Source organism: Phlebotomus argentipes, unplaced genomic scaffold (genome assembly GCF_947086385.1).
Source record: "Phlebotomus argentipes unplaced genomic scaffold, Phlebotomus argentipes genome assembly contig_33, whole genome shotgun sequence".
Lineage (NCBI taxonomy): Eukaryota > Metazoa > Arthropoda > Insecta > Diptera > Psychodidae > Phlebotomus > Phlebotomus argentipes.
In genome coordinates this window covers 260,194-273,363 of record NW_026776167.1, presented here as the reverse complement: position 1 = coordinate 273,363, position 13,170 = coordinate 260,194, and the positions used below count along the sequence as shown (strand labels likewise).

The 13,170-nt window shown below is 38.1% G+C and overlaps 1 protein-coding gene across 1 annotated transcript; it reads left to right on the top strand.

Moving 5' to 3' along the window:
* The first annotated feature begins 297 nt into the window (after window positions 1-297).
* Window positions 298-12,177, top strand: LOC132256983 (serine/threonine-protein kinase meng-po). Its single transcript, XM_059753636.1, has 3 exons — window positions 298-1,116; window positions 10,608-10,987; window positions 11,049-12,177. Exons 1-3 carry the CDS (start codon window positions 1,083-1,085, stop codon window positions 11,913-11,915), a joined length of 1,281 nt encoding a protein of 426 aa, XP_059609619.1. The 5' UTR covers window positions 298-1,082; the 3' UTR covers window positions 11,916-12,177.
* Window positions 12,178-13,170: the final 993 nt, after the last annotated feature.

Sequence of the window (13,170 nt, the reverse complement as noted above, 5' to 3'; positions counted from 1 at the left end):
CAAGTTAGTCAAAAGGCTTCGAATACTATGAATTTATGCAACCATTTTTCCAGTTTCCTACTGTAAATCTCAGCCTTTCTTACTCCTTCACACACAATTCAGCTTTCTATCTCATATTCTAACTGCGAGAGAACTCATCTCTTTCCCTCACAATGTGTGATTTCACTGAATTTCCCCGCGTCAGGAGCAGTTTTCTCTCTTTTCCCCATCTGAGTGTATTGGTGTGTTTGTGTTGTATGGAAAATTTCTGTGCAGGATATAAAGACGGAGAAGTGGAATATCTGTAACATTCGTCAAACGTGTGTCTCACTGTAAAGTACTTATTTTTCATCCGTTCACGTTTATTTCTTCTCTTCGAGCAACTAAACATCTCTCGTTGATTCATTTCACTCGTCTCACTCCATCAGAAATTGAGAAGTTCAGGACACTCTGTTCATTGCTTCTTCAAATTCTGGCCAAGGATAGCATCACCTCCCTTCACTGGATTATCTTCATTCAGCAGAAAGAGAGAGAGAGAGAGAGAGAGAGAGAGAGGGAGAGGGAGACAGAAGAAGAAGAGCATTTGCATAAATCAATGGGCTAGAAATCAGTGATTATGCGTTTTTGCATCAACGGAAAAATCCAGCTGTACGCAAACCTGTGGAATTGACAATTCAATTTGCAACAATTTTCTCTTTAGACAGTGCTAACCAACACATCTTATGTTCAGTGCTTAGTGGTGTTGCGGAAAATTGATAAAAGAGTGATAAAATGATGTCACAAGGGAGGTAGAGAGACACGGGACGGTTGGAAGAAAATAATTGAGAATGTGACTGTATTTGCTGGTGAAGTTCTTTTCTGTTGCTCGCGCGAGTTCAACATCGTGGAAACTCACTATTCTATCCCCACGGGAAGCAGAAGGAACTGAGATTTGTCGTTGTTTCATTGAGAGAAGACAGAAAAGAGTAGATGGGAAAATATCTGTAAACTCAGAGTGCAACATTTCTGCGTTTTCTCATTGCAAAAGTGGTGTAGTTGTGAAGCAAAAAAAAACAAGACATTTATTCTTTCCACGCAGAAAAGAGAACTCTTGCACGTCTTTTATGTTGTATTGGCTCAGAGGATTCCTATTTTTCGGTGAGTTTATATTAATAGAGGAGAGATCACGAGAAATTATACACTAAATACTATAAACATTGATTGTGGGATTAACATGTTGAGTCAGAGAATGCCAGAGAAAGAGGCTCAAGATTGTGGCTCTCAATGGTGTGCAATTTACGAGGAGCTTTGACGCGCAAAGTGGGTGGCATCGCGGGAGAAAGCTCTCATCAAATATGTATATATTCATATAGTAGTTAATAATTTCACACGCACACCAAATACACTCCAAATGAATTGTATGTGTTTCTTTCTCCTCAAATTAACTTCTCTATTTTTCCTTCATTTTATAAATAAACAACCTCTGTGCAAATTTATAATTTTCATTTAACTTTCTCTTTATCCTTTGCTGAGGTCCCCAGGATTTAAATCTTGAGTTAAATGTGTCACTGGCTTTTAATTGACACATGAGGGAACGTATGAACTATACTTTTCCTACAATTATTCCTCATTGTCATGCATTGAGTGGAGGGTTTTGCTGCTTATCGATTGAACTTGTTCTGAATATACCCTTGCATAGAATGTGTTTTTTATAGATTCCTATACATAGGTAAATGATTTTGAAATTCGAATACTGTGCGAATTCCATACAGTGGTAGTGGAGACGCCTGGTACCAAATCCCTCCACAGCATTTGCATCTAACTTGAATTTTTAAAATCATTAAATAGTTATATTCAATTTAGCTACAATATATACTCGACAATTTCTCATAATTCCTTATTGTACGCTCTTACTGCAATGAATTTAGACACTTCTTACCGATTGTCTGGCTTGAATTCTAAGGAATAATATATATATATATATATAATTATCAATAGAGATAAAGTACATGATCACAATCGTGATATGAAGAGACAAAATGTTTTTCTCTCTATTGACTTTGCAAAGAGGTAACAAAATTCAATGATACACATAAAGAAGATTCGAAAGGGATTTGTACATTGTAATCGCATAAATTGACATTGATTGATAAGAATCAGCAATTTTTTGCTTCTCTATGCAAACTCAATAAAAGAAAAGAAGGCAGTTTCTTGAAATCGCAAGTGATATGGACAGTATTTGATTTAGTTAAAAATATTTTTACGCATATATATTGGGAAAAAGACCTCGCTGACATTTGCGTCGTGGTACGTTTAAATGTGAGTCTGATGGTGTTCAAGTGGAGACGTTTTAATGTGTGTGAGCACTTTTTACCCATCGAGGAGTGTCCAAATTTAACAACACTGCCAAAGATATCTAAATTGAGAGCAGTTTGTTCTATTTATACGGGTTTTTTGCGCTATATATAGCTCGTGGTGGGATGTAAAATTAAATTATATCAAATTAAGTAAGCTCTTGTTTTGGCGACGCGTTCAGTACGCGCCTCACTTGGCCAGAGATGAGCGTTTTAATTGCTGCCGAATTTATGGGTAAGAAAGAAATGTTCTTTCTACCCATGAATAATTAGGACACACATCTGTGAAACTCAACCAATTGTCCAGACATTGTTTTGGCCTCATGAGAGAATTGAGGTAGTGAAAGTTACTTATTTGTCCCATCATATATCCTGATAAATGCGTGCTTAATATTGAAAAAAGCTGCGGTGATTCAAATGAGCTTTTGCGCCTGTTTTATTACAAATTGCAGCTGTCTGTCATATAACTTTTTTCTGTCTCTTGGCTTGTGAAAAGAGAACTTTTTGTCAGACAGTCTCCAAATTATCACACGAGAGAAAAAAATCAGTGTGGCAGAAAAGTCTCTGATCCACCAACACTGAATTTTCCTTTTTTTCTTACTGAGTCACTGCTAAACATTATTGAATTAAAAGATTCAACTAAATTTTGTCAAAAATCAATAGTGAAATATGCAGATTTTCAATTCCCCATAAAACACTCGGGTGAAAAATAAACTGGCATGATACAGAATTTCCTCTCATATTTTTCCATTCCCTTATTTTTACACATTTTTCATGATATTTGAATTCAATACGCAATTCTTCATCCCTCAGCGTGCGCTTGGGTGAGACAAAGAAGCTCATGCGGGAAAAATAAAGAGGAAACCTCAAAGTGTCAGTGGAGATGCGGAAGAAAATCATAAAGCACTTCCATGGATTTATTACACAATTTTATTTTATTTCAGTCATGCTCGCGTCACGTCTCTTTTCTCAGAATTTCACTACGCGATATGCATAGTCAACTGCCGTGCAAGACGTCCAGGCACTATAACAAGAGAATTCAATTAGGAAAATCACAAGGAAAATCAATTTCATTTACAACTCCCCAAATGATTTCACACGCACGCACCATTTGTATGGAGCAACCAATCAACAAATATCATATGCAGATACCATACATATGTAATGAACATTCACTCATGTACTTTCCAACATAAGCCGCAATCTATTTATTTATATGAGAAACGTGAAGACAATTAATTGAACATTTGGATGAGTGTATTTAGAGCAACTGGCAAGGAGGTTATTTTTGAAACTCGTGAGAAAAACTCCAAAACGTCTCAAGGAGCCATTTCAGCATGAAGATCCATCATTTACATTAGAAGAAAAGCCCATTTTGCAGGCTGTAACATTTCCTATTTTTTTATAGGGTAAAGTGGATCAATTTTGGAGATGATACTGTGTTTTAAACATTTTAACACAATTTATTCATTCTGCATACAAAACTTATTTTCAAAACTAATACATAACTCGGAGAACAAGTTGAAAGACTTTGGACAAAGTCAGTACATGAGGAATACTGTTGAAGCTGTTATTTTATATACTTTAAATTATTCTGATTGATGATTTTCTTAAATATATTAAAAAAAAAAAATTTGTTCAACTCTCTTTAAAATATACGTTCAAATTTGCCTAATTTCACTCTACAATCTCTTATTATGACACAATTCTGAGCTAGCATTTCAATTTGTGCAAATTTCCTCTAAAAATAGCCCCCGGAGAAGACGCAGAAAAAACATTCATTCAAATGGGATGATAATTGAATTTGGTCTGAAAGCACAAGTGTGGGGCTAGGTCTGGGTAAAAAAGCATTTTTTCTCATTCAATTAATTCCCAACTCGAGGGTGCGAAGAAATCACGATACATATTTCTTGCCTTTTTGATTAAACGGAAATTTCAAGAGACGAACACACGCCATTTGCCAGATGATGACACTTTAAGGAATTCGTCGGATTCAAGAGCCATTAACCTTTTCGAGATCCTTACGTCATGGGGACATGCATTGCCACGGCGTGCCAAGAGTAACATTTTTCACTTCGCACAGTTGTGTCTTTCTTTGCACTCGCCCACGCAATCGTGGCTTGTTAAGTGTTCAATTGTTTATGTCTGCCCGCGGAAGCACAAGCGACAATTTCACGACATGAGGATTTTGGTAAATATTATTTATTCGTTCTCTGGCTGGCGCAAGAGCAGAGGCTTTCAATCAAAATGTCAATTCGATAATTGGTGGTAAACAAATTTCCATTTCCCTAAAAGGTCTCTCTTTGCCACTAGTGACACAATATGAGAGGAAAATCTTCGCTGGTAACAAGTGATCTATAAATAGTTGCAGAAGCTCACCTCTTGTGTGTGGATATGTGAAAAACAAGCCGAAATTGGCCACTGGAAGGGATGGACTTGGAGTGGCTGTTTTCCCTTCCTTAGTAGACACAATTTTCCATAGACATTTGCTCAAACCGACGGCAGCATGGACGGCAGAAAGCGTTGAAGATAGATATGAAATATTTATGTGAAAACAACCTGACCAACAATTTTCCCCAATTTTATTTTTATCCTTCCACCAAGCAGTGTTGGTGTCCAAAGTCTTCTTCGACGTTCTTCTGGTGGGCAAAGACAGGAGGAAAAAAAACCACTGGGCGTATGCATACGTACGACGACGAATGTGTTGATCCTTCACGCACGAATCCATTTCTTGATATTGAACTTTTGAATTTTTCAGTAAGACTCGAAAGAGAGCCACTAAGTAAAATCTCAGACTGTGCGAGCGAAAAGGCACGAGAAGAGACGTTGAAAATTTCTGTATATATATATTTTGTTGATGTTCAAAAATAAAATGGACTAAGAATAGAGGAATCAAAACAACGACAGGAGAGACTTTGTGGCTGTGTGAGTTGTCTTAGTGCGTCAACTCAATAGTTTTTACTATTTTTTCTCGCTTCTCTTCTCTTTTTATACGAGTGCCAAGGAGGCAAAATTTACGATGGAAATTTTCATTTTTTCAGCCACTCTTACGCACACATCAGACTGACCTTTCTCTCTTCGTCAGAAGCGTTTGCACAATTCATGTGAATTCGGAGAAATTTCCCCGAAAGTTTACTTTAATGATTATGTGTAATATAAATTCTCGATTTGAATTCAATATCGAGTGATCAGACTTTTTGGATTTTCGATAAAGATTTCTCACATCCACAGAGACTGAATATCAAAGAAATTCCTCATTTTCACAACATCTTTCTTACAACATGAATTAATCACGAGCAATATCTGAAGAAAAAAAACTTAACGATTTTCCTTATGAAACCTCTGATTGAACAATAAAAGTCCCTGCTTGAAGCGACTGTGTAAAAAAAATTTAATTCACTCCTAAAGAGCCATAAATTCCACTCTTATATTGGGTGCTCAAAAGATGAAAAAAAATCTTATACTGCTGAAGTTCGAAATTTGCGTCTCTTGTGAATTTTTATGTGGGGGTGTTTATGGTCAAATAAAAACTTTTAACACTCCCCGTGGGTGGAAAAGTTTTGCCAAGACATCTTCCATACTTTAACCAAGCTTGAGGGACGGAATTTGAGGGGAATTTAATTAATTTCGTCCACCCTGTCGCATTTCAGTATAAGATTGAGTTAACAATTGACTGAATGACAAATTGAGCACGAGGGAAAGTCAGAGTGTTTTGGCTACTTGCAAGTTCTTTTGCGCGTAGAAGATAATTACACACGTCTCCAAAAATGCCATAAGAATATTGAAGAAATAGAATAAGAGTTATTACGGATTATACTTGTTTGTAATACTGAAATATGGTATCACAATGAGCGAATTTATTGATTTTTTAGTTCTCAGAAAGGATGTTCAAAACATTCTGTCAGTTTCTGATTTGACCACAAAAGCTCAGCTCTTCATGAAGTTATACAAAGCAATGCTCCCCTTTATCAGGACTGATATCCCAGGAATTTCTTAGTAATTCTACCTGACTTCGATATTCGAGCGGAATTCACATTGTGTCACTGATAATTGTATGGTAAAAGTTCGCTCCATGGAGGATTCGGGTGACAACCTCTTTTCGCTTTACCTTCCAACAAGTCAATTAGCGACGAGCGTGAGGAGCCCTGAAACACAGAGGTGACAGTGAAAAATAAACCTGCTGAGATCAAGTGCCAACTTCCACAGGAGATGGTGGAAAAAATACGTGAGCCCATTAAATTCGAATGTTGGGCGTGAATCGGGTCAATGTCAGTTGAAGATTCTCACGGATCCGTGGTAAATGTTATTTGATTCGCACATGCTTCCTCGCTCGGATCGCTGCCGAGGAAATTGGAAATTGGGACAATATTTCCGTTTGAATCGCTGGCGATAAACAGACGTGAGCCTATTTTTTGCGCCCATCTGTTGTGCAACAATTACTCAAATGGGATTCAAACGGTGTGCGGTGTTGAATCACTTCTCTTGAGCTCTTTTGCGACTTCGACTTTTCGTCTTTTCCTTTGGAGCGCGTGTGTCAGACTGCGACAGGTGATTTGTTGTTTAAAAGGAGGGCGGGGGAGGCGAGAGAGTCAGAATTTATAAACCAAAATAGAGGCGAGACGACATGAACTTGAAAGACACCGACGAGTGTGAGTGAAAGTGGAAGATGAGGAGACAAATTAAGAATTTTTATAGCGTCTAAGTGTGTAGATAAAGAAAAAAATTAAGCTTCCAAATAATCTTTTGAGGTCGTGAAGCACTGACAAGATTTGTCAAGTTTACTAGGCAAGAAGTTTCGTGGATAAATAGTGCAATAAAAATGATACTAGAAATGATGATTAATCAGTATGCTGAATTATTAATTTACGGCTGAGACGGACATGCGGAAAATTAATTGTGTGGCCAGGAAAAATAGTTCTATGACTAAGTGTGAGAAGAGACTCTCTGGGTCTGAAATTGTTGTAAATGATAATCATAAATCAGGACAACATATGAAATAAATTCAAAAATATTCAACCATCCAGTGATAAAAAAATATAACACGCGCGGTTTGGCATCGCGAGAGTGTGGACAACAAAATGGTTAAATTTTCCGGGAATAATTTTTTTTAATTCCCGGGCCACGTTTTTTAACGCCTCATAACTTCACAGACTTGCTGGGGTCTATTTTTGCGAAAGACTTCGAATGGCTTTCGTTGACAAAGGGTCCATCAGCAGAGCAGTGATTTAAAGAAAATTGTCACTCTTATCACGAAGGCGCATCTAAAATTAAATTGAATCTTTTTCACTGTCAATTCGCTATTGAAGAAGGAGTCGAATTGATTTTTCACTCATTCTTGCAACATTGATGATGCAAAATGTTTGTCTAGCGTGAGGAGGAAATTGGCAATGAAAAACCTAGAGAAACCTAAACATCTTCCCTTAAATCAACACAAAAATTGCTCCCGACCCGTATAGATCTAAGGTATGTTTTTTTCTTTGGGAAACACTCCTTTGGTATAAGAATTGCGCAGCAATTTTCCCTGCTTATCCAAAAGGAAGCAACTTGCTTGAGAGAATGTGACAGAGACGAAACACTTGGTTAAATATGTTACTATAATTCGTTCAAAATATGATAATGAAATTCCATTTGAAGTTGTAGATATATGTCCATTTTTTTGCATTTTGTAATCCTTTGTCGGTTCCATTTTGCTCTCGTAAATCTACTTATCTTGAAAACATCGCGATGAAAGCTTCTGACTAAATTTACAGTGACTGTTGATGATGTTTATGAATGCCAATTGAAAGATGCTACACGCGACAAAATTTCTGTAGCATAATTCTTGCCCTAAATGATCGTAAAGACTTCTTGATTCTTCCATTGACAGTAATTACACGCCGTTTCCAATGCCCCGGCATGAATGATACAAGTTAGTGGCTCGTGTCGGGAATGTATCTAAAATTGCCATATTTTGTCAAATACAAATATCGCTCAACTGCCAGAAGATGATCAGTCGCGAGAGACAAGGAGTAAATATAAATGTGAAAAAAAGTCGTGTGTGAGTTCTAATTCTGGATACAGGGTCTTGTGAGACACAGATTTCCCGTAAATACATTATAAATGTCAAGGTTCCACTCCATGACTTGTGTACAATGGCCCTGCTAATTGCTACTCACATCTGCCCCTTATCCTCAGAGTGAGAGAGAGAGAGAGACACTTCCCAGATTGCAGGGTTCCCCGTGGCGATGCCGCTGCTGCGCGGGCAGGGGAGTTCCACCCACACTGTGTGGCTTAAATGAATTATGGGAAATTGGCGCCAATTGATTTTTGGCAACGTGACACAGAGTACAAATTTATAAATACATGCAAATATGACTTGTGAGCTGATGTGGACGGAAAAAAGCGCGCCCAAATTTCAGATGGAATAAACAAGAAAAGCTCAACTAATTTACACCAAATGGATGTGATTCTTTCACAAGTGTTCTCATCATCAAAGTGCGTTGAGTGAAATATTTTGCGTGTAAAAAATAATAAACATTTCGTCAAGAGACACACACAATAAGCAATCCATTGATTCGCACCGACATCAAACTATCACGCAGGAAGATTGCCGAAATATTCAATCAAAGAACAATCGATCGTCAACAGCTCACAAGTGGCGGTAAGATTTATTGCCAATGCTTTGTTTCATCTGTGCGTTGATGAGGCAATTATTGATAGCTTATCAATCTGATTCTTCAAAGGAAAGACATGCTATGTTCTCACTGCATGAAATTGATGTGAACTTGATTAGATTGGAAATGCCAAATGCATTTCCCTTCAAAGTTTCTTCTGAAAAGTAACCAAAGTGACAATACATATATAGATTTACAATCAATATGCGTAATTTTTGACTTTGAGATTCTTTGTTCTTGCAAATTTCGTCGGTTGCAAAAACTAGAACAATCCATAAGACTCTCTGACTGAAGTTGACAGTGAAAATACACTCACAAATCCTATGAAAATTATTTTCTGAACTTCTTCATGTCAACCTCTTGACCCTTTTAGGCGAAACGCGATGCGACTGAGAAGTAAAAAAGAAGATAACGAGACATTTTCTCAAGTTCTACGGCATAAATTATCACGTGAAGTGGCGTAAATCAGGTGTTGGCCATGACGCAGAAGCATTAAAAAAAAGTCAGAGAGATATAAAAAATATGCACTGAGAGTGTGTAAAAAGACCATCTTGCTTGATATTGAAAATCACGCAAGAATAAAGATGATTTAGAGCAGACATCACGAGCGTGGGGAGACCTCTTCATATTTTTATTTCCTCCTCTATGAGCTTCTGCCCCAGACAAACACGCATTTCATACATATCAGTAATTATTTATCTACGCAAATAAAATTTGTGAATATAAATATAACGTGCGAGATCTTTCTAACGAGGAAAGGGGAAGGTGTGAATGTGGTGGAGTTACAGCAGATTTCTCCCAACATCCCATAAACTTCTACACTAATATTTATAATTAACGGCAGATTATTCCGTGGGAAAAAGCTGCCGGGCGTGAATTGATGTGGGTGGAGGAAAATTTTAGAAAAATATTCCCGATATTCCTGAATTTTACCTTAGCCAAAAAAAATCCTTAATAAACTGATCTATTGCAGTAATTGGTAGTGGCTGAAAATAGGAAAATACCCGTCAATTGTTAATGATTGAGAGTGGATATTAGATATATGTCTGTATGTTCAATCAATTAAGAGAATCTAGTAATTTTTTCTCCGGCGGAAATTGTCCATCGTGAGAAATTCATGGGTTTATCGACACATCTCCTCACAAGATTAGTTTCATTCAAGACGAAAACAAGTCAGACTGACGTCGGGTACACCACAGTGTGTAAATAGAAATAAGATGTCTTCTGACCCAATTTATGGGATATCTAACTTTGTTTCATGAGGAAATAATAATTCTCGATACCCATACTTAATCTAATATTCCATCATATTTAAACAAGTACTTATTGAAGAATACGAGTAGAATTCTGAGATTTTTGGATATAGAGACATAAAACTTCTTAAACTGAACTTAAATAGAGACCTACAAAGGCCGATATTGAATATTATGTACACTGTTCTCATCTTATGCAAATACTTATACACGCCTTGAGCCTCTTCACGCCCGCTTGATGAACCAACTTGTCTTCTCTTGGCAAATAAAGTGGAAATTAATTGAGTGTTAATGAGCGCAGGCAAGACTTGTCTCTCCTGCAGACACTCTGCTAACTAGACTTTGATGATCTCCCTGGGACGTGTCTCACAGTGTTCTCTTCCCTGTAGATTCCTACCACAAACTTCCGCCACCCATTATGAAGCTGTCCGAGAGCAAATCTGAGGCGTCGATTGTGCCGTCACGACGAAACAGCGTAATGTATCGCGACACGGCGGCCACTTCGAACGCCCAGACGACTGGAGGTGTGCTTCATCGAATTCCGGAGATGAATGTGCCCATGATGAAGATCTCAGATGAGTACGACATTGAAAAGAGCATCTCTGAGGGGTGCTTCGCTAAGATCTTCCTCACCAACCACCGACCCACCAATACCACCGTGATCCTCAAAGCCTGCCACGCAGAATTGATGACGCTCAAGGACTTCATCCGGGAATATCACTACACCTATCAACTCAGTCACCATCCCAACATTCTCAGTTGCTATCAGGTGGAGAATTCTACACTCTGCTGAAGAAGGCTGTGCTAATCGAATACTTTTTCGCTCGCAGGTAGCTTTCCAGACGGACTCCTACTATGTCTTCGCCCAGGAGTACGCACCCTTCGGTGATCTCGCTGCCCATCTCTGTCCAGGCGGCCTTCCTGAACTCTTTTGCAAATCCATCGCCACCCAACTCAGCGCAGCACTGGGCTTCATGCACAGCAAGCAACTTGTGCATAGAGATCTGAAACTGGAAAATGTGTTGGTGTTTGCACCTGACTTCTCTAGGATCAAGCTCTGTGACTTTGGTGCCACAACACGCGATGGTGTTCTTGTAAGCAAAGGCAGACACACGTGGATCGCTTTCCTGCCGCCCGAAGTTCTGGAAATAGTGAAGAATGAGCGATTTATCTGTAAGACCTCATCGGATTGCTGGCAATTCGGTATCCTTCTCTTCTCTTGCCTCACTGGCAATGTGCCCTGGGAATCGGCAGACTGGGTGCGAGATTCCAACTATGCATCTTTCGTGAAGTACCAGAAGAAGAAGTCCACGGCAGTGCCGGAAAATTTTCGTCGATTCACACCTCGTCTCGTGCGAGCTTTCCGCAAGATTCTGGATCCAGATGCAGAGAAACGTGCCAAAGTCACGGAGATCATGAAGTACATGAAGAACAAGTGGATCGATCAGAAAGTCGTGGTCTCGAAATCGGCGACGAACTTGGGTGGAGGCCTATCAGATGCTGATTCCGTGTGTGTCTACCTCAATCAGAAGGACAGTCGTCCTTCGCTGGACGAAAACAAGTCACGAAAGCGCATCATGAGCAACTACGGCCTCCCAGAACAGGCGCAAGCGGACCAGTCGGCGCTAAGAAACAGAATCTGGGAGTGGGTATTATCCTGCGAACAGACTTACGACTCTGAGATTGAGGGCTTCTAAGTTGAACTCTCTAGGCCAAAACGCTGCATTTCATGCTATTCAGGACGCGACAGGAATTCGTAGAACCCCAGACAAGTACTACACATTTTCTACTATTTAACTAACTCTAGCAGGAACTCAATTTCATCCCTAATTAACTTAGTCAAGGCTCAGGCTTAGGGTAAGAATATATCAGTTACACTTGTAAGATATCAATTTTAACTTTGCACTCAAATTTGTACACAATTTTTCTACTCACCAACATCCACTTTTAATTTGAATTTCTCAAAGATCCACGATTTCTCACATTGTCACTGTTTTCAACAATTCTATCAGTGAATTGGATGTAATGAAGCGCTGAAAAACTCAAAAGCCAAAGTCATAAAACAAACATAACATTTCAATTATCCGATAGAAAGTGAATTTAAGAGTGTAAGAAAAACAAACACATTACTTGGACTTTTTAATTACACCCGAAAGCAGTTTGTCTTGAGAGTTTTTGGTAAAACGGCATATGATATAAAAATAACTTAATATAATTAATTTGAATGTTGCTATATATAAATTGGGAAAACACACACGCACACACAATTTGAGATGGAGAAATCACAATTCTACACGCAACACTTTTTTCTTAGCACTTCTCGCCAATTTATTATTTTAGGCTGATATGTTGGTGAGATGAACCAATATAATACAGCTGAAGAAGTCATGTAGTGTGACAGATTGAGAAGCACTACAAATCCTACAAATCACCAAAAATATAACCATTTGACAATAAATATGAGAGAAATAATGTAGCGTAGAGGAGAATTAATTGAAAACGGTGTGTCATGATGTCATTAGAATTGTGATGACAAATTAATATATATTTTATAGAGATATGTATATATAGACAGAGGAGAGATACTTTTAAGATAAGAGCATATCAATTCTTTTTAAATAACCTACGTGAAGTCACATATGATTGCTATCAACGTGTAGTGCGTAGTTATCATATTCAGATGATAGAAAAAGAGCTATTTAGAAGTAGAGAGTATTGTATCTTTTAAATAGACGAATATCACATATGTAATGTAGGTGAAGCTATATAAACATTGTGACGGAGTTGAAGAATATGGATTTATTATGCAACAAGCGAGACAGAGAGGAAAACATTAGCCCGTGGATGAATGATTGAATAGTACTTTTTTTAGAAGATTACAAGAGTGAGTGAGGTCATTGCAACATCAATGTAGAATTAAATTTAGCTGGATAATGATGTGATTTTTACATA

Excerpts from the sequence above, each read along its gene's own strand:
- LOC132256983 (XM_059753636.1), top strand. The coding sequence starts at position 1,083 with ATGTTGTATTGGCTCAGAGGATTCCTATTTTTCG. Across the intron at positions 1,117-10,607 it reads CAGAGGATTCCTATTTTTCG|ATTCCTACCACAAACTTCCG; the intron begins GTGAGTTTATAT and ends TCTTCCCTGTAG. Across the intron at positions 10,988-11,048 it reads ACATTCTCAGTTGCTATCAG|GTAGCTTTCCAGACGGACTC; the intron begins GTGGAGAATTCT and ends TTTCGCTCGCAG.